Below are 19,222 nucleotides of genomic sequence, written 5' to 3'. Positions count from 1 at the left end.
GTGCTCTGCAGTCACTTACCTTCTTTTGGTTCTGACTTATATGGAAATCGTCACCCTTTATTGTATGCCTGAATCACAATTTTAAACTGTAGAATAATTTAAGAACTGAAGAACAAGAGAGTTGAAAAAAAGAGTTGCTTCTCAGCTGCATTCCCAGGTTTCATAAGTTTAGTGGAGGTGATTATCCAGGTTCCGGTTCGTTCTTTGCTGAAAAATATGCTTCCATTTTGGATCAAGAAAAAAAGGTCAATGAACGGATATGTGTGGACCGCCGCGCTATGGATTGCAGGACCAGGATAGTGCGCTGTACTCTCCTCCGAATTGAAGACCAATTGTACCGGTTTTCGGCCATCAAGGTTTTCACTTGTCTGGATCTGGTCTCTAGTTTTGCCAGGTATCAATAACTGAAGAGTCGTGCTATGGAAGCGTTCATTGATCAGTTTAAATACGATCGAATCCCGTTCGTGTTGGTGAGCGTGTCGTCGAACGTCGTTTTCAGCAGACTATTGATGGAATACTGTTCGAAGCCAAGATTTGGTGTGGATGTTTCGTTATCGCTACTATGGATGTAACTGAGGAGTTGCAGTGGTTGGTAAGGTTCTGGAGCGGCTTAGTGGCGGAGGAATTGTCGTTTTTTTTCCTCTACGCTGTTTATTTTTTTGACTACGAGTACAAGCGGAGTTCATTCTGGTTACCATGGAACCGAGGCTGTATCAGAGTTTTTTTTTAAACCTATAAACCAGCGCGAACTGGATGGATATCTTGACCACTGGATACTTTGGAAGATTAATTAAATATTAGGTTTTATTAGAAGATCAGTAAAGTAATCTTTTAAAAAGGAATAAAAGAATAATCATTGCGTGGCAGTGGAGCCCTGTTTCTCAAACGTGGAAGGAAATGTTGACTGAATGACCGCCGGAGCACAATTCTACGGTGGTGCGTAAGGGCGAATTAGCTGGCGTTCGTTCGAATGTGTCAGAGACCAGGTCGCATGTGGGTGCACTTAGCCGCGACCCAGTTGAGAAAGTTGAACTTGAATTCCATACGTGTGTTTATGTCTTGGCTGTCGAGGATGGGAAACAAGAATGGATCACCTCTGTCCAGTTATCCGATGAAAAGTCGAAGACGATTAAGGCAATGCTTTAAGATTCAGATTTAATTAGATGTTCACAACATTCATAAATAACCGGATTTATTGAATTGTTCAAGATGATCATAGTAAAGAGGAAGGAGATGAATAATGAAAATAAAGATCTAACCTATTTATATAGGTCGACCTAGTACAAAGCCAATGTTCAAATTTATAAAGTTACTGTTCGATTTATAATTTCATATTTAATTGGTAACCTATTAGTCTAGTTTAATTAAAATAACTAATAGTTTTATAAGTTTATGTTAAAACAGTAAACGATTGTGATCGAACGATGTATTCTATATGTATATTCAACAAGTGTTTAATAACTACAAGCGAAGGGACTCGCTTTTAGCAGGAAGGCCGAGCTGTAAGCCATTTCATATATTCTGTAATTCCTTAACGTAAAACGTTATTTAGTCTATGCTATAAGTCAATAACACTTTTGTTTATTTAATATAACAACATTAATCATTTGTATTACGATCCAAAAGATTATTTAAATATTTGATTCTCAAATATAAAATAGAAGTATTCAACTTATCATGTTAATTATCTGACGGTATTTCGTTATCGTAAATTAAAAGTGTTGTAATTGCTCGTCTGAATGACGGCCATGTTTTTCTGACATTCGGGGAATAAAAATGACAATGTAACAGCGGTGTTTTTGAAAAAGTTGTTGTTTACAATTCTAAAGGAAATATATGAGTTAAAGAAGACTATGTTTTATTTGAAAAAGTATTTTCCGGCTGTGACTCCCACACTATTTTAGTTTTCTTAAAACGAATAAATTTAACAATTCTATATATAGATGCATTGTCTGAGATTTCTGTTGTGGTTGAAGGCACGCAGTTCGAATGTACTTACTGGCTGATAATGATGAACGATACCTTGACCTTCTGTACGGAACAAGTGCGATGTAGCGGCATTTTGTTTACATTGTGAAGGGCTGACAAATTAATGAGCGAATGAGTGAACTAGACTGTTTATATTAAACCTACGATCAAACGGCTTAAACTTTTTAAATTAAACAAAGCTTAATTAAAGCTTTTACATCTGTGTGTATACGAGGCTTTTAGCCTCAAAAGTACTATTGCTAGTTAATACATTTTGAACTGTAATTGTTATGTTTATCTTTGTTGTAAAATTACTCTTTACATTTTATTTGTAAATTAAAACCACATCCCATATCCCAGTTAATTTGACTTCAAATAATTTATTTTATTGTCGTAATAATAAAGTCCAATGCTACACAGACAGATTCTCGTTCATGTTTAATGAAGATTAATGTTAAATATGATATGTAAATATTGTCTTTGCATCTTATCACTTCCATCTCGTTTGTAGGTCATTGCTTTTTATAGCCACACGACAAATATTGCAAGGGACATTGTGGCGCAGTATGCTATCGGTCAGACTATATTGTATTGAGGTTTTTGAATTCATATTTTACTCTTAACCACTCATCTCTATTAGTAATACTTTTGTTAGTAATCCAATAGGATTGTTATTTAAATTTTACACCATTTAGAAGAAGGCGCTTAATTAAAAGTAATTGTTACTTAATTGGAACATCTTTGTGTTTTGACCTACAATGAATGAGTACTCCGTCATAGCTCAATCGTGACTGGAAAAAATCGACTAGCGTTTATTTTTTCTTCTTTTTAGTGTAAATTATAATCAGAGCATCGTATGACCAGTAACTTTTGAAATTTTGCTTATGAAGAAAATGATAAATATTACGTTTTTAAGCAAAAGTTGTGGGAAATTTGTGGTAATATGAATAAAGCAACGGAAGTTTTTAAAAATATTTTCTTATTGTTTGATTTTCCTATCGATTTATATTTCGTATAATAATTTGGTACAGGTATATGCATACCATACAATAGGTTGGTATCAATGAATTTAAACAAATCACGTAATGTGTTCTAAGGATGTAGCCATGTCATTGAACAATGCCGGAGCACAAACAATCTTATTGTTTGCGATTACCGTGTTAACTGAGCGTGTATTCTATTCTCTATTTGCGTACCATTTACTGTACGGAAGTTAAATACGATGAAATGTTTGTTCAAGATTTGACATTCAAACTTCCATTGTTTTTTATGTACAAAATGTCACTTGAAAGGTAACATACTTATTAAAGTACTTTGAAGAAATACACATTATTGTAAACTCACGTCTATCACACAGCGGAGTAGGCAGAGACAACGGATTTTCATTTGGCGTGCCCATAACGAACTTTCGCAATTTTCGCTTTTTCGGGCGACCGAACGTTGCGGGTGGCGAGCCGCGTCGCCTACTTTTTCTATCGGGAATGAGTTTTAAAAAAGTATAGTAATAAGTTATAATACAATTTGAGTTAAGTAATGAAGGATACATTATCGTAATTAGTGGATGCGTCGTGCACATTCCTAAGGTCAATGCACGACCGCGCGTTGACGTTGTTCCTCAGGTACGAGTACATAAAGCCATGTCCAAAGATAACGTCAGGGTTTGCTCAATCCTATATATGTATGTATTATTTCATAAAAAAATAATATGTTAGCTACATTAAGAAAATGATAAATCATGAGCGGAAGAGAAAACTAGAAAAAAAAATATATAAAAAATGTGAATAGGCTTATGAGAATATTCAGTTTAAGTAAGCTATAGCTTATAGTGTACTGTTCTTATTATATAGAAAAAAACCTAAGTTAATGACATTCTTTTAAAGTGTAGATTGCCATTAAACCTTTCTCAAGAAATTTCAGAATTGGTTCCTATTAGATGAAATCTAGTAGTGTATTTCAAAGATTTAAATAGAGAAGCTCTGACACGTGTGATAATATTGTGACCACCGACTTCATTGGTCATTAGTTATTACAAATTATTATAGACCGGTTACTTATAACGTTTTCTGTAATGTTACGTTAATAACATGCCTTTGGTGTAATAAAATCTATTCTTCGTACTTTGAACTATTTTTTTTATATTTACATACCTATTTATACGATTAACATTGAATTTCATGTATGATATGAAGTACGTATAAGGTAGGCTCCAGAATGCATTTCCAATAATGCTTTATGTACACCCAGAATAATTGTTTTTTTTTTACTCATTAGGTGCTGGCTACATATCTCCTGAGCCGATGTACGTTGACCACGGAGATATATCCGCGCCTGTCAACGCCGCCCGCGCTAAGGATGTGACTGACCAACATTGTAAAGCGACGCCACTGCTCAGGCTGCGGAATGGTGCCCTACAAGCTGGCCTTAATGAAAGGCTGGAGAGGATCGTAGCCATGAGAAAGGTTAGTAAGACTTTATTAACTCTCTCTCTCTTTCTCTCTCTCTCTTTGTCTCTCTTTCTCTCTCTCTCACTCTGCCTAGCTTGCATCACACAAGGTGGTGCGTTCAGCTTTCCCAAACCGTCTCTTCCACTTCGCTCCGTCCAAGACATCCCTCATAACTCTATATTCTTCAATGGATTTTTTCTATAGGTGATTAGTTTGCAGTTTCTATGTTTTACATCAAGGCGTAGAACAGTCAAAGGCTTTATTGAGAATCTTGGCTGTGATATTTACTATATGTTAGTACTAGTTGTGCAAACAAACGGATGACGACTATTTGCTCCACATACCAATTTAGTTCAAGGGTCCCCTTTTAGACGGAGTTGTTTTATCATACAAATTTTATATTGTTGACTGTGAATTGTTTGATTGGTCATCATGTTGTTTGTCGGTAGACTAGTAAAAATCAAAAGCTAATACAAGATGGAAGTAATGTTATTAACCGTGGGTTTCTAAGACCAAAATCCACGTTTAAAACATATTGTTATCTCTGTTTTGTAAAGATGAAAGACAGGGATGTCGTGGTTAAACTAATATTAGTTAACTCAGTGTAAGTTGGTGTTTTAAAGAAATTATGGTTAAGAAAATTTTTTCTCTCTATAATTTAAAACATTTTATGTGTTGCTCTGTACACCTGGGAATTAATTCTATTCGTCTTTGGGTTGATGAACCCCTGAATTCAGAAAAAGCCGAGGCACCAAATTATTCTTGTTTAAAATGAACAACACCTTCCTGATCAAGTGTTTAAACAGGTCTCATTTATATTTTTATTACTTGATGTTTGTATTTTGGGATATACACGGTAACCGGTACTAATATACTTTGACCGATAAAGAAGTTGAATTAACCTTAAATTGTATTACTACTCCAAAAATACCGTTTACTTCAACACGTTTATTAATCTTTTGACCGCCGGTTATTGATATTATGAACGTCAACTTAGTTATGAAAGAATATGTTTTACACTTAAATATAACTTAAATTCCCATTTCCCGTGTTTATATTCGTGCCTATAAGTTTATTAGGCACAGTTAAAGAATTAAATTCGCTTCCCATTAAGTCTGAAATATCGTACAGCAAAAACGTCCTCGAATTAATGTACAAAGCAGGTTGTGTCTTACATTATTTTCAATCGAGTGTGAAGATAATTTTGTCACGATCTAAAAAACATAAAACAATTGCTGTTGATAACAGGTAGGGGTAACGCATGTGTTTTGAACAATCATATTATAAGCGCCCTTACATTATGACGAAATAGTTGTGATAAAATACTCATTGTTACCATTAACATGTAACCGATTTTTTTTTCAAACCCTATTCTGTAATTGATTTGATTATGTAAAAGCATACTGTTATCTCCAATTTTGAAACAGACCGAAGGCCATGAAATACAGTTCTTAATGCCGAACGAATACTTATGCATATTTTTTGTATGCATGAGATAAAAAACACTGTTTTAATATATTTAATTATTATTGCATAATGCTATCCACGGTTAATATGAATGATGAAATTTCGATGGATTTTTCACAATTTATGTAATTCGAGATGAAACACGTTCAATACTATACAAACGCAAAGAATACTAATATTATTGAAACAAAACAATAATGAATTATGTTATGGTTTGATGCTATTTGATCAGCTTCATTCGTGATTAACTTCTATTGTTATCACAATATCATCTACCATGTTATCAATTAGTCATACTAACTGGCTCGTGGGAGACCACTTACGTCATATATTTCTTACCATAATATTAGTATAGTATTTGAAATAACAGTTATATAATACGTCTCGAAAAAATCTATGGTCTCGGCATTAATAAAAACTATCCTCTTTTAAGACGTCCATTGTCATTTGAATTTTTCTCTATTAAAATAAACTCGGAAGTCGACGGCAATGTACCTGTTGGACCCACAATTCTATCTAAAATCTACTATCTTACTGATGCTGACTGCGAATGTTTATTATAAAGTTATGTTGTTCAAAACGGCTCAACGGATCTCGATGAAATTTGACATAGATGTGGAACACAAATGCATTTTTAATACAGCGTAAAGAGTCGCAGACGATAGCTAGTTGATTAAAAAAATAAGATTTTGCATTGGAAAACACCAATAAATCCTTCCTTCTCGCATATTGAATCTACTTTATTACAGCTAGTTGTTACAAATAGAACCATGTGCAATTACAGGAGGTTGAGAAGCAACGTAAGACGTCGTCGCTGCAGCGCAACGTGGTGTACCCATTGGCCATGCTGCTGCTGCTGGCGCTGACCGCCATCACCGTGCTCATGGTGCTGCAAAATGCACTCGAGCTGCTCATCGGCATTAAAGCACTGCCGCTCAGCACACGGGTATGTAGCCTCGAAGATAACTAACAAGTAAACATTAAAATCAAATAAAATTTATGACCTGGAGCTCACGATGAGTCGTGAGTTTAGCAGATCAGTGAACCGGTTCGCTCAATTCAATTTGTACTTTAGTTATGATGTATGTATCGAGCTGTAACATGCCAATTTAGTAGTTGAACTGCAGATCAACGGTTTAAGTTTATGTGAGCTGAAGTTTAGAGCGGTTAACAGGTGATTTACACACGGCTAATAACACGCTGACCATAGTTATCCATAGACAATCGTAAAATTTTAGATGAGTTGTAAATGTGTTGCCACCATATACTAGTAGGAAAGTGAGAAGGGATGAAAGACTTTGACACATACCTTGACAAAAGAAACGAAAACATAAATCTACTTATGTTTGTCAGTCTTTGGTAAGGTCGTTGCTTTTCAGGTCATTGCCCTTTCGATTCGATTACGTAATTTCGCGGTTATAACTTTTTTTTAACAAATACAACTCATTATTTGTGTTGTTAAAGTTTTTTTATTTTTAATATAAATTGGGTTATTTTGTGATAACATTATAAATTGTTGTATCGTCAGCAATTCACGCTTGGCATAGCTTCGCTGTCGAAGCTGGGCTGGGCGGGTGCGACATTGGAAGCGTTCCTCATTCTGTACCTGCACGCGGCCTCCCTGACGGGTCTGGCGGGCCCTATGGCCGCGCTGCGCCTCTCACCACGCGCGCGACGCACGCCTCTCAGGAAGATCATCGGCGCCTGCGCAGTGCTCGTTGTCTACTCTACCGCGCAGCCGCTACTCGTTAAAATACTCGGTAACATATCAAAATTCTCCCTTAATCTCATATAAATGCACTTTATTCATTATCAATCTATACATTAAATTATTCAAACTTTCGTGAGACATTATACTAAACTGATATATAAACACGGCTAAACTCTCACGTATATACGTCCGGTGGCGGCACCGACTAGTTTCGAGCTCACTGAGTGAGCGATGGGCCGCGTCCGCGAAATAATACCAGTGCCACTCATCCTGATGAAGGGCCCCCGATGGGCTCGAAACTAGTCGGTGCCGCCACCGGACGTATATATGTGAGTGTTTAGCCGTGTTTATATATCAGTTCAATCTATACATATTAATAAATTGGAGTGTCTCTACATAATATTAAAAAATAATTACGTATACATGATGTTTTAGTGTAGTTGGTATTCTTGGGATCAACTGGAATGACTTTGACGGGATTATAGGGCATATAAAAAAATATTCGAATTATTAAAAGTTCTTTAACAATTTTTAGCATTACTAATAAGTCTATGTTTTCTTGTTGTAGGTATAACAAACTTCGATTTGCTAGGCGAGTTCGGTCGCATTAAATGGCTGGGTAACTTCAAGCTGGTGATGTTGTACAACGCGCTGTTCGCGGGCACGGTCACGCTCTGCCTCGTGCGCAAGTTCACCGCCAGCGTGCGCCGCGAGCTCTACAACAGGTTGGTGGAAAACGTCAACACCGTCGCTCACTGCGTCTCTTTCCTCAACAACTGACTGACAGCTGTCACACGTCACCCGCGGAATACAACTCGAATCTGACGTAAGCATTAGTGTTGCCAGTCTTAAGTGTAATGTGCTATTAGTAACTTTTATTTTAGTAGTTTCAAATTTCGATGTATGTATTATACAATAGCAGCAGTTTTTAATGATTTGACTTAAAATGAAAAGTCTCATAAATTATGCTATTTTAGCGTTTTAAAAGCATCACAATTTGTTATTCCTAAAAGAGAAATAAAATGTCGAATGTTTATGTGTAAGTATTGAAATACAGAATTTATCCTATTTTAATTAATAATAAGTTCTATTTATTTTGTAAAATAATGTTTTGTGAAATGAGTTTGACATTAATTGTTTTTAAAATTTAAAAAAAATGGTAAAATTTATTATGTGATCTGTAAATTATCAATTGACATTTCAACACGCCTAGAAAGTTCTTGAGGAAAGAAACGTGCGCGTATTAAAACGAATTACGATTATGTTTTAACCAATGAGACTGAATTTGTTAACTAGTATCGGTTAATTTGTATGAACGTGAGATTATTTATTTTTACGTATGATTTGTTATTGATTGGTTTAGTGAAAAAAAAATGAATTTAATAATTGAAATGCCATGATCTATGTATTTAGTATCGACTAAGTTATGGTGTAATTAAGTAAGCCCAGTAGTAAATTTCATGTATAAAGCTATTATTTTAAATGTAGTCAAGTTATTAAGTTGTTTTGGTGATTAATCTTCGTGTAGAATATTATAAATCACTTGAAGTAATTTTAACTACAATGAATTCTGCATTTATTGTGTTTGTTAAAATTATAAAACAATTCCTTTGAATCTTACCACCATGATCACCTTTTAAGGTAACACGATCGTAAACTTTATATTTAATTAGAAAAGACAATTAAAGACTGTTATTGTTTTATCTTTTTGCTCAATGTCATCTTTAGATCTGCAGTAAACATAGAGTCCATTCTTTTGTAATCCATAATAAAATTGAGAAAAAAAGAAAACACTATGGTTGAAAAAAATAAAACTCTATGGTTGCTGAAGACTTATTCATAGACTAGTATTAAAACCTCATGTCATCCCTAACGCACATTTACATTTTAGCATCATGTGTGCGCTTTCTCATTTTGTCGCTAAATATAATTTAACATAAACTCAATGCGTTAATTTTACCACGTGAAGTACGTTGATAAATAGTTATCGTGGCATATGATAGATTTTATGAAAGCCAATTTAAAAATAAGAGTATTATTATCCTGTGTTAGGAAAGCTCTGTTTGTAATCATTTTACGAGATAATTAAATTCATTTAGACAGTTTCTGCGACATATTTGTATAGTAAATAAAAAGGAACGCGACACACAGATGGCGTAAATATTGCAAATGAACAAACTGAAAATGTATTTTTTTAAAACCTGTTATTATTTGCTATATGGAATCGAGATATATTCGTAACAAAGCAATAGGATTTTCATAATTTTTTTTTGAAACTTAAAATTTTTTACGTAATCACGTACTGAGTTTTTGAAAGCGCTTTGCATCTTGACATTGCGAATTTTATTAACCTTTAAATGTCAATTTGTAGCGAATATTTGGCTAAGCGATTGTTTTCAATTTATTTCTATAACGAATCAATTCAAATTCAACTGTTAACAAAAAAAAATGCCAAAAGCGTAAATTCGCCGTTTGTGTTTTGCGCTCCGAAACTACGGTAATTTGACACTGCCATATTTAATCTAGAAGCCAGATTTTACAAGTCAGATAGCGTTTAAGATGTAGAAAATGTATAGATAGTAATTTTAGTCTGTGGGTACCATAAACAATATTGGTTTTTGCTTCTTGTATAATCTTGTTCTGATAATAGATGCATATTATTTACTCGTAGCGTATTTTAATTAAAAATAAATGAATGTGAATAATGTTAGAATTATCGCATTATTAAATTAATTATCATAGCAAAGTTTTTAAATTAATCTTGTGACATTTTAATTCTGTATAAATTATTATGTCATGTTTGTTTTCATCAATAGTATTTTTTTGTAAAATATATAAAGTTTTTTTTTAATTTACTAATTATTATCGTAATTTAATAAAATGCTTTACAATAAAATTTTGGTGCTACCAATAGATCGCACCAGATTAAATAATTCTGCCAGATGACTTATGTTATTAGGGTACTTAGCTGGTAAATGTAACGGTAAGTTTCCACTGCTGATACATGTACAAAAAAAACAAAGGCAAATATATTTTTTGTACATAACGACAGTGAAAACTACGGTTAGAGAGTTTTTAAGCACCGTGTGTATCATTTATTTTAATCTAATGTATCATAGTGTGATTTTTTTTACATTTTGTAATATGTACCAAACATTGAGATTGCATTTGAAAATAATATAATATAAAAATCGATGTTGTTCTTTTAATTTATCCTTGTCATTACGTATTATTAAATATAAAATAGACAAAAAATATGTTCCAAGTCTTCAAATGGAAGTGATAATGTAAAATTATTGGTGAAATGAACTAGATTACATTTGAACGGTTTTCATCTTGCAAGTTAACGAAACTTCGCCTACAACCTAATCGTTATACAACCGCTTTGATTGCACTCATATTGTCAATAATCGCTTGTGTTGTTCCTACTAACGTCTGAAATACAATTTACGTTTAATTCATAAAAAATATGTCTACCTAGATCATCAGCTCACTATATGTCCCCACCGAGAGGCTCGGAGCCTACCCTAAGTTAAGGGTCATTAGGCCATAGTCAATGTCTACCTACATCGGTTTAATTATGTGAGACGAGTTTAACTTTTTTGTTCAGTCTCGTTAGGTTAAAATGTATTTGTCATCAAAAATGATAAAAATATAAATATAATATTTTCAAAGACCAAGTTTAAATATCTTTGGAAAATAAGATAATAATAATTACTAAGACTTAGTACAAAAAGTACGAAAAATCCGAAAAAATTCTAAAAAAAAAATATTTGGTTTACTTAAAACAAATCATTATGCCATTTCCTAATCTTACATCTAGCACTCAGAAAAAGAAAAGTCTAAGATTTACAGGAAATACATTTTTTTTTCAAATTTCCCCTAATTAAATTCTTGGTAAAAAACCAAAGTATGCTGTATGAATATGGAGGAAGCGATGGTGTGCTATGGCATCATATGATCCCTGCACACCCATCAGAGTTAGTGCGTGACGCATGAAATCTTCATATTAACACGTTCAATGCCACTAAATTTTCTAAGCACTAAAGAGAAGAGAGCAAGTCAGTGGCATTGAACGTGTTAACTATTTGCTTATTATAATTTTGTCCATACAGGTTTAAATGGTTTGCTGATATATTTACATTACCCGAAGAATCTGCTGTCATTAAGTCTTCTTTATCTGCGCGTTCATCGGTTGAGAGGACTATGGTAAACAAGGATGAGATAACTCAAAACGTTGAACATCTTAAAACGGAGTAGAAAAAAATAAAACATTTGGATTAAAAAAAATCTAATGGTGTGAAAATAAAAAAATAAGCGTATAAAATTATTCTTCATTAAGATGTCTATAAAAAATCAAATGCAGGGTTTAATTTTTTTGATGTGACTCTCTTCGTTTATGTCAAGTATGCGTAATTTGCAAAAATGTGATACTTTAAATCCTTCATACAGTTATATGCAAAGATTTAAAATAATTTGAAATAAAAATCTGTTTAAATATAATACAATGAAGAAAATTATAAATAAAGTTAATAAGTTATATTATCTGTTGCAAATGATCGAATAATCCAAAACAAATGAAATTTCAGTTAACACAATTGTTTATCTTTGACTACCCCTCATTGACTTGTACTCATTTAAGGCTGTGTTACCACAAGATCTAAATATTTGTTTTTTCTACAGTACTTTAATATCCTTGGTCTTAAATTGTAAAACACTTGTAATATAAAATTATCGGTGATTAAAATCGATAACAAAAAAATATAGAGTTATATTTATTTAATTTTACTTGAAAACTTAATTTAATAGTATTCAAATGGACAGTAAAAATAATAGCAAAGTGCTAAAAGAGAATAAATAAAAAAAAACAGAAAAAATAAGCAAGTAGCAAACTAAACAACCAAAGAATTTGCTGCTCAAATTGTGATGTCAGCGTAAGTGTTAATTTTCCAATGGGTTATGAAATGATGAAATGCTAACAAATTTGAGCTTTAAAGTAAGTTTTATTGTATAGATGATTACATGAAATGTATTATGATTACAATTTTGAAGTCTCTACAAAAATTATTCATATTATCAATAATATTAAGTTACTACAAAGACTCGATGTTATGGTTCCTATTTCTTTGACTTATTCTATGTTTATTTAAAATAATTTTAGCATACATGAGTGAAAATAATACATCTTAATATATTATTTATAATAAAAAAGTTTATTTCAATTTGGTCTTAAACTGTGATAAATATGTAAGATACAATTTTATTTATCATCATTATTTAACAAAACAAATCTTAAAAATATACAATTTACGAATAGAATAAGTTATAAACAAAGAGATTCGAGAATACAAGCTATAGAGTGGACATTACTAGCAATCGATAATATTAATAAACCACAGATAAACATTGGTACAGATATCTCTAACAAAAAATGTACTAGTAGTATATCTTTTTAAGAGTATGGTTTGGTTTGTAATGTCCTTTCTATTGATATATATGTTCAATGTCTTTGGTTATAAAGTATGGAGTGTTTTCAGTATACAAAATGATGCAACAGTTTTTAAAAAACATGAAATAATTGCATAAAGTGAAATGGCTCCAACATTACATTTTATGCTAATGTTGATTTGTTTATGTTATTTCTTATTTTTAAATTTACAAATTATTAAATAAAACCACTCAATTACTCTTTCACTGTTTTATTTTTTTCTTTTTTACCCGGTGTTACTAACATATAATGCTTGCCACTTTTTCTCCCTTCAGCTTTAATGATAAGTCGGCGAGCATTATTTCGAATAGAGTCCAAACTCTGATTGCTATTCATGCCTAATATAAAGCCGAGGTTAATAACATCATGCACACCTCTGATTAAGTTGTAATTATCTGCTCCACTTGTGATAACAATGTTATTTGACTTTCCAACAGCAAAGTAAGTGTGAGCCATGCTTATTATATTTTTTCTAGCAGTAGAATCTTTTATTGCTGGACTATACATAAGTTCAAAGAACAAACCTCTTTCTACTGCTTGATTGTATAGTTTACGGCTGACTTTGTAAGACAGACGAATCTGAGGGTCAAATGTGATAATATCAACATCTAGACTGGAGCATGCATATTGAAATGCTTGTAATGTTTTAGGAACAACAGCTATTATATCGTATTTCCTTATATTCTCAGAGTGATTGAACTTATGGCTAATGCTAGATTCTGAAAAATCTATTGTCACTCTCTGAAGAATGTTAATTTCACCTTTGTTTAAATCTTTTGGAATGTCTACAGGATCTGGCACAAAATCTTTTTTCTCCTTTGTTTCCCCTTTCCGTTTTTTCTTTTTCGGCTCATCGCCTATTTCTTCTACGTGTGTATTTATAGCAACTGTATTAAGCCCTAATTTCTGCAAACAATATATTTTAGTTATGTCGCAATCCCTGCTGACTGATAAATCACAAAATCCCCAATTTTTGTGCGCCATTTCTGGATACAATGTAATACAATGTACTAAGTTAAAAACACTGGTCGATCGATAAGCTATGTTATAAACATAACCTTATTCAGTATCTTAAAGGAAATATAAACGTTATGTGTGGTCACTACTATTTTTTTCGCACATTAAGACTTTACGCAGACACACATATACAACTTTTATATTTAAGTTGTTTTGTTTGAAATATCTACTTCGCAGTAATCACAAAATCGCAAATCGAGTTCGAGATGAAATTGACATCTGACTTTGACATCGTGAAGCTCACATTAATCATAAATTGACATTTGTTATCAAAACCAGTGCATGAATGTAAACTGACATCTTCAATTTGATAATGGTATCATTTGTCATTTTCCGATTAAATATTCAAGTTAAAGTTACTTTTCTCCTCCAAAGTACTTTACTAAGATTAAGTAATAACTGGCATAAATATGTAAAAACCTCGCCTTATTACGCAAAATGTATGTGAGTCATTTCTTGTAACAGCAATTTGATTAGAAATATTCGTTTCCATGGCATTGACGTTGTTATCAAAGTGTTTTATTATAATCACGGTGCAATTTTTGAGTTTGTGCTAATTTGATATATGGTAAATAAAATAGATTTTAAGTTTAATATTGGATTAAATTTTTAAATGACATTTGTTCGTCAGATATATTGACATTGATGAAAAGTGTTGCAATATCGATGAAGATTGTGGCGCCCTCATGATAGGGAAATTGATTTTTGGTCAGGCCTTTGATTTGGTGTTTTGTGCCTATTTGATCATTGCCATTTTAACACTGTTTGTTGCGGCTGGTAGAGGTGGTAAAGATTCAAACTAATAATAGAGATAGAATTAACTGTCAGGAAGTTCAACAGGCGCGTTTAAGCAGGAATAACGTAAAAGTGGTCATTTCCAAGCCTATCCGTTAGCAGAGATCAGTGGGACAAGCTTTAAATTAAAGTTTTTGATTAGTTTTGATTTTGCTTTTCTTAATTTAAAAACTTTATTTTATGTCATATTATGTCAAATTTAATGTCCTACTTTTATTTTACGTGTTGATGAACATTGCTAAAATATGGGAGTGCAAATAATAATATCGGGAGAATCTCAATGCGAGTCCTTTGCGAAAATATGTGCAATTGCTGACTATCTATCCCAAAATCTACCTAATTTTTGTTATAGAATAATAGAGAAGTCTGTGTTAGAGTGGAAGGTAAAAGTTATCTATATTTCAGACTTTATCATTGCGTCTTATATTCTCTATCATTAAAATATATATTTCAGACTTGGCTTTGTAAAATAAACCTTAGAAATAAATGGCATCACAACGAGTCTCCTTTAATTTGGAAAGAGTTATTAATCGAAGGGAGCAAACCATTTTACATAGGAGGTGCTTCAGAGTTTTTAGATTATTGTTATTCATATTATAAATTTGAAACGTATATTTCCTGCGAAAGATTTGAAGGTCTTATAGATAATTTTAATCAATTTAAGAAGAAATTAAGAAAAGAAGGTAACATTGATGATCAAGAATCTAAAGGATCTACAGAAGACTATGCAAAAAATATAACTGTTTGTATTTCGGGAGCAAGTCATCCACTAACTATGTACATAATATCTGGTCTATTAGATATGTCTCTTGGGCACAAGAGTATTGCAAAAATTTTTATTTATGACAAGGAATATTCCCAAACTTTTTTGGAATATGTGGAAACTGAATGCAGCTATGTGGGTAATAATTATCCTGGTAAAGTCGTAAAATACACAAACAAAATGGGCATGGCACTTGCAAGTTGCGATTTATTAATTATAATGGATTACGTACCGTTTAGGTAAGAATATTCACTTGTAAATTATGATTTCTTGTATAAATGAAATACTATAAAGGACTAGCAATTTTCTCTTTACAGTCTTGATTTATCTATTGGAGATTGGCTCGCTCTGAATGCCCGCTGTCTTAAAAAATTAGCACCGATGATAAATGCTTCTGCCTCTCGAAATATGTATATAGTGTTACCCAATCTAGGACCAGCTTGTTACAATGCTACTATACTGACGAAAGTACTAACAAGTATTAATAAAAAAAATATTGTCGTGGTAACTTCGGATTTGGGCTTAGAATTAGCACCCATTGCTGCAGAAGTAGCTGAAGTAGAGATGAAAAACATGTTTTGTCCGCCCGTTTGGGGATTCGTAGGAATAAACCATCTTGTAGATATTCGAAATACTATTCATAAGTATAATGTTTTTCAACCATATAATAGATATGTCAAAGTTAGGAAATCTTCGTTGTGTGTTGGAGTTCTAACTCCCGAATTTAGAACGCTGGATTATCTATTGCATTTTAAAGAAAATTTATGGACGAAGTTGTTGGAAGCCAAAGTATGTAATGAAACTTTTGATTTTTGTTATCCATTTTCGTATCACGCTAAACAAAAAAAAAACTTGTTTTTATATTTCAGAAAAAAGCTAATAACGAAGAGTTATCGATTAATAAAGCTATATCATTACTGAAATTTGTTCAAGTATGGCTCTCTGGTCCAAATTCGGATGACATTCTTTCTTTGGGGGTAGTATGCAATGGTATGTCCACATGTTAATATAACTTGAGTGGCAATTAACTCAAAACACTCCGTTAAAATCTAGAAAATTAATCGAAATTTCAAATATTCCAGGATCTTTTGGGTTATCCTTTGACGGGGTTTTTTCCCAACCGGTGAAATTCACCGGTGGGTTTTGGCAACCAGCGGTTGATTATCTAATGCCAATAGACCCGCACATAAATATTTTATATCTGGAAGAAATAGCCAAAAAAATTATATATCTAAAGAAATCGGAATTACCAAAAATTAATTCTTATTTTCCTTGCACATGTCCTAAACAAAATAAATTAATTGGTTTGGAACAAGAAAAACATGAAGAGAAGATAAAAGTTCAAGAAGATAAGGTCCAAAAGTCAATAATTTTTACAGAGTAAAATTGAAATTGTTGGCAACGTGGAACAGATTCTACTTACTACTGCTTGCTACTAATGTTTGTTTCCAAATGTAAGATTACTAAATATTTGGTGAATATTACTACCAATTACTACCAAAAACCAACACATCACTACTGACTTATGTCACATTCACGGCGTTTTAAAATACAATACAGGACAACCCTAGTATTCGCCGCGACGTCGGCAGTGGATGTTGTGTGTGTTTTCGCATTTTGCGAAATGTTATGACGTGCAGTTACTGTCTTTGTTTTAATAACATTCGGACAGTCATACTGAACCTTTTTATATTAAATAATGTAATAAGGCGAATAGGGAACGTTAGCCAGTAGCCTTATTGCAATGTTTGTTTCCAAAGTATGATCGTGCCAACAACAGGAGTTATTAGCATAGTTAGGTGTTCGCATTGGTTAAGTTTTGTAAATGTTGTGCCAACAATGAGATAGTGTAGTGTTGTGATGTGGTTGTGGGACATGTGGGGTGTGCTATGGGTCGTACAGGCAGTGGCGCAGCTGACTGCCGTGTTGGCGACGCCGCTGGAGCCAGCATTGAACTTACGAGGTGAGAGGAACCTTGCCGCCTCCGCTGTCATCTCACCGCTTGTTAACATTGCATTGCATCTTGTAGTCATTTTATGGCCGTATTAAAAATAAAGTTTCAAATGACTAAAGTCAACTTTATGTCAAAAATTTGTTTTAAATATGTTTTTAAGTTGTATCAACTTTTATAAAGTTAATTTGTTTTAGTTTACACAACTTTATACTTTTTTTTAAAACTTATGATAAAATTACTAAGTTTCAATTTTGTTTTTCTAATTACAAATGTAAAAAGTTTTAACTTTTATTTGTTTTGTACATATATTTGCAAACAATGAATGTTTATTTTTATTTTAATTGGCCTATAAAAATATGGTTTGTTAGGAAAAAAGTTAATTCCAAATTAATCGTAATCTGCATGCATCTAATCCTTTCTTTGCATGTTTTGAATGCTTTAAACTCGGATTGCTTCATCACATCACTTTTAATTGTTGTAAATATATATATATATATATATATATATATATATATATATATATATTAAGTTTCTTCAACAATTTATTATTTTTTGTAATAAAGGAAACGTAGATTGATGTTGAGTTGAGCTATGATATGGTTTGTTTTTATACCACAAACAAAAACATTACTTATAGTTTTTCTGAAATTGGTATATTAAGTCCAATTTTTTTTAACATTCCTGTCTTAAGGAAAGAGTTACATCTGTTAAGATAATACTCTTTTCTTTGCATCAGTGCCTATTATTTTATAAATATTATCTTTTATACAGTTAAATATAAAATTTATAAGTATAATGTTTTGTTAAATCGTTAAGATTGATATAAGTATGATGTTAAATTTTAAATATAAAATATCTTCATTTTAAATATAGTTTTGTACTACAAAAACTTTTGAAAAGCATTGTTAAACTACTATGCCACGGAATGCAGGTAAAACTTTGTGTTCAAGTTGACATGACAGTGCTGTTGATAGCAATAACTAAAAGATGGTGCTATTAAAATCATTTGTTTTAAGAATTTACTTTCTATGGATATGAGATTAAAAATATAAATTTATAGATAAAAAAATCAATAATTAAAAAATCTTGAAACATTGCTACTAACAGTTGCTTATTTTGGTAATGAGCAGGATTGCAAATGCTTGCTAATTATTATATGTATAGGGGCCTTATTTCAATGAAATAGGGGTGTAGAAATAAATAGGACCACTTCTTTGTGGCATCATACACCATAAGTACTAACTAATTTTCTAAGTAGTGATGGGACTGACTGGGATATTAAAAAAAAAACGAAAGTCCCTATTGTTAGGAAGAAAATCCGAAAATGAGCCAGTGTATTGACTCAACACTAGCCTCACTAAAATGTCGACGTTTACGTCCCCACACTATTCATTCTGGCACTGGACTTTGTAACGAAAGCATGTCTTTCGCGCCAAAGGATTCTAACTAATAATGTCTAAAACTTTAAAAATAAAGAAAAAGTATCTACTTAAACTTTAGGTATTCCTCACGGTTCACCTTTTATGACGTAATCTATTTTAATTACTTGGAGCCAAGTTAGATTTACAAGAAATGAAATATTAATAACTTAATTATAGGTAACTGGCTCCATCAA

General features: G+C 32.3%; 4 protein-coding genes across 4 annotated transcripts in view; 3 read left to right on the top strand and 1 right to left on the bottom strand.

The window, feature by feature from the left end:
• Positions 1 to 12,340, top strand: part of lili (LMBR1-like protein lilipod) — a 27,559-nt gene extending 15,219 nt beyond the window's left edge. Inside the window, exons 6-10 of the mRNA XM_013309521.1 lie at positions 4,240 to 4,427; positions 6,664 to 6,825; positions 7,408 to 7,639; positions 8,159 to 8,315; positions 11,706 to 12,340. Of these exons, the coding sequence (XP_013164975.1) occupies positions 4,240 to 4,427; positions 6,664 to 6,825; positions 7,408 to 7,639; positions 8,159 to 8,315; positions 11,706 to 11,850 (884 nt within the window). The 3' untranslated portion in view covers positions 11,851 to 12,340. The remainder of the gene's footprint in view (positions 1 to 4,239; positions 4,428 to 6,663; positions 6,826 to 7,407; positions 7,640 to 8,158; positions 8,316 to 11,705) is intronic.
• A 442-nt stretch (positions 12,341 to 12,782) lies between these two features.
• Rpp30 (ribonuclease P protein subunit Rpp30) lies at positions 12,783 to 14,667 on the bottom strand. Its single transcript, XM_013309044.1, has one exon. It carries the CDS (start codon positions 14,060 to 14,062, stop codon positions 13,274 to 13,276), a length of 789 nt encoding a protein of 262 aa, XP_013164498.1. The 5' UTR covers positions 14,063 to 14,667; the 3' UTR covers positions 12,783 to 13,273.
• Positions 14,668 to 15,071: 404 nt separating this feature from the next.
• On the top strand, positions 15,072 to 17,056 carry LOC106115841 (putative malate dehydrogenase 1B). Its single transcript, XM_013309425.1, has 5 exons — positions 15,072 to 15,273; positions 15,345 to 15,892; positions 15,971 to 16,442; positions 16,523 to 16,643; positions 16,736 to 17,056. Exons 1-5 carry the CDS (start codon positions 15,136 to 15,138, stop codon positions 17,035 to 17,037), a joined length of 1,581 nt encoding a protein of 526 aa, XP_013164879.1. The 5' UTR covers positions 15,072 to 15,135; the 3' UTR covers positions 17,038 to 17,056.
• A 14-nt stretch (positions 17,057 to 17,070) lies between these two features.
• The window catches only part of LOC106115840 (uncharacterized), a 122,126-nt gene continuing 119,974 nt past the window's right edge, over positions 17,071 to 19,222 (top strand). Inside the window, exon 1 of the mRNA XM_013309424.1 lies at positions 17,071 to 17,616. Within this exon, the coding sequence (XP_013164878.1) occupies positions 17,514 to 17,616 (103 nt within the window). The 5' untranslated portion in view covers positions 17,071 to 17,513. The remainder of the gene's footprint in view (positions 17,617 to 19,222) is intronic.

This window comes from Papilio xuthus, unplaced genomic scaffold, assembly GCF_000836235.2.
Source record: "Papilio xuthus unplaced genomic scaffold, Pxut_1.1 DF827777.1, whole genome shotgun sequence".
Lineage (NCBI taxonomy): Eukaryota > Metazoa > Arthropoda > Insecta > Lepidoptera > Papilionidae > Papilio > Papilio xuthus.
Note: the sequence above shows the minus strand (reverse complement) of the source record. Positions and strands in the feature narration are given on the sequence as shown.

Bases quoted from the DNA above. Each gene is read 5' to 3' on its own strand.
- Rpp30 (XM_013309044.1), bottom strand. From the start codon at position 14,062: ATGGCGCACAAAAATTGGGGATTTTGTGATTTATCAGTCAGCAGGGAT.
- LOC106115841 (XM_013309425.1), top strand. From the start codon at position 15,136: ATGGGAGTGCAAATAATAATATCGGGAGAATCTCAATGCGAGTCCTTT. The intron at 15,274-15,344 runs GTAAAAGTTATC...TATATATTTCAG, and splicing joins AGTCTGTGTTAGAGTGGAAG to ACTTGGCTTTGTAAAATAAA. The intron at 15,893-15,970 runs GTAAGAATATTC...TTCTCTTTACAG, and splicing joins ATGGATTACGTACCGTTTAG to TCTTGATTTATCTATTGGAG.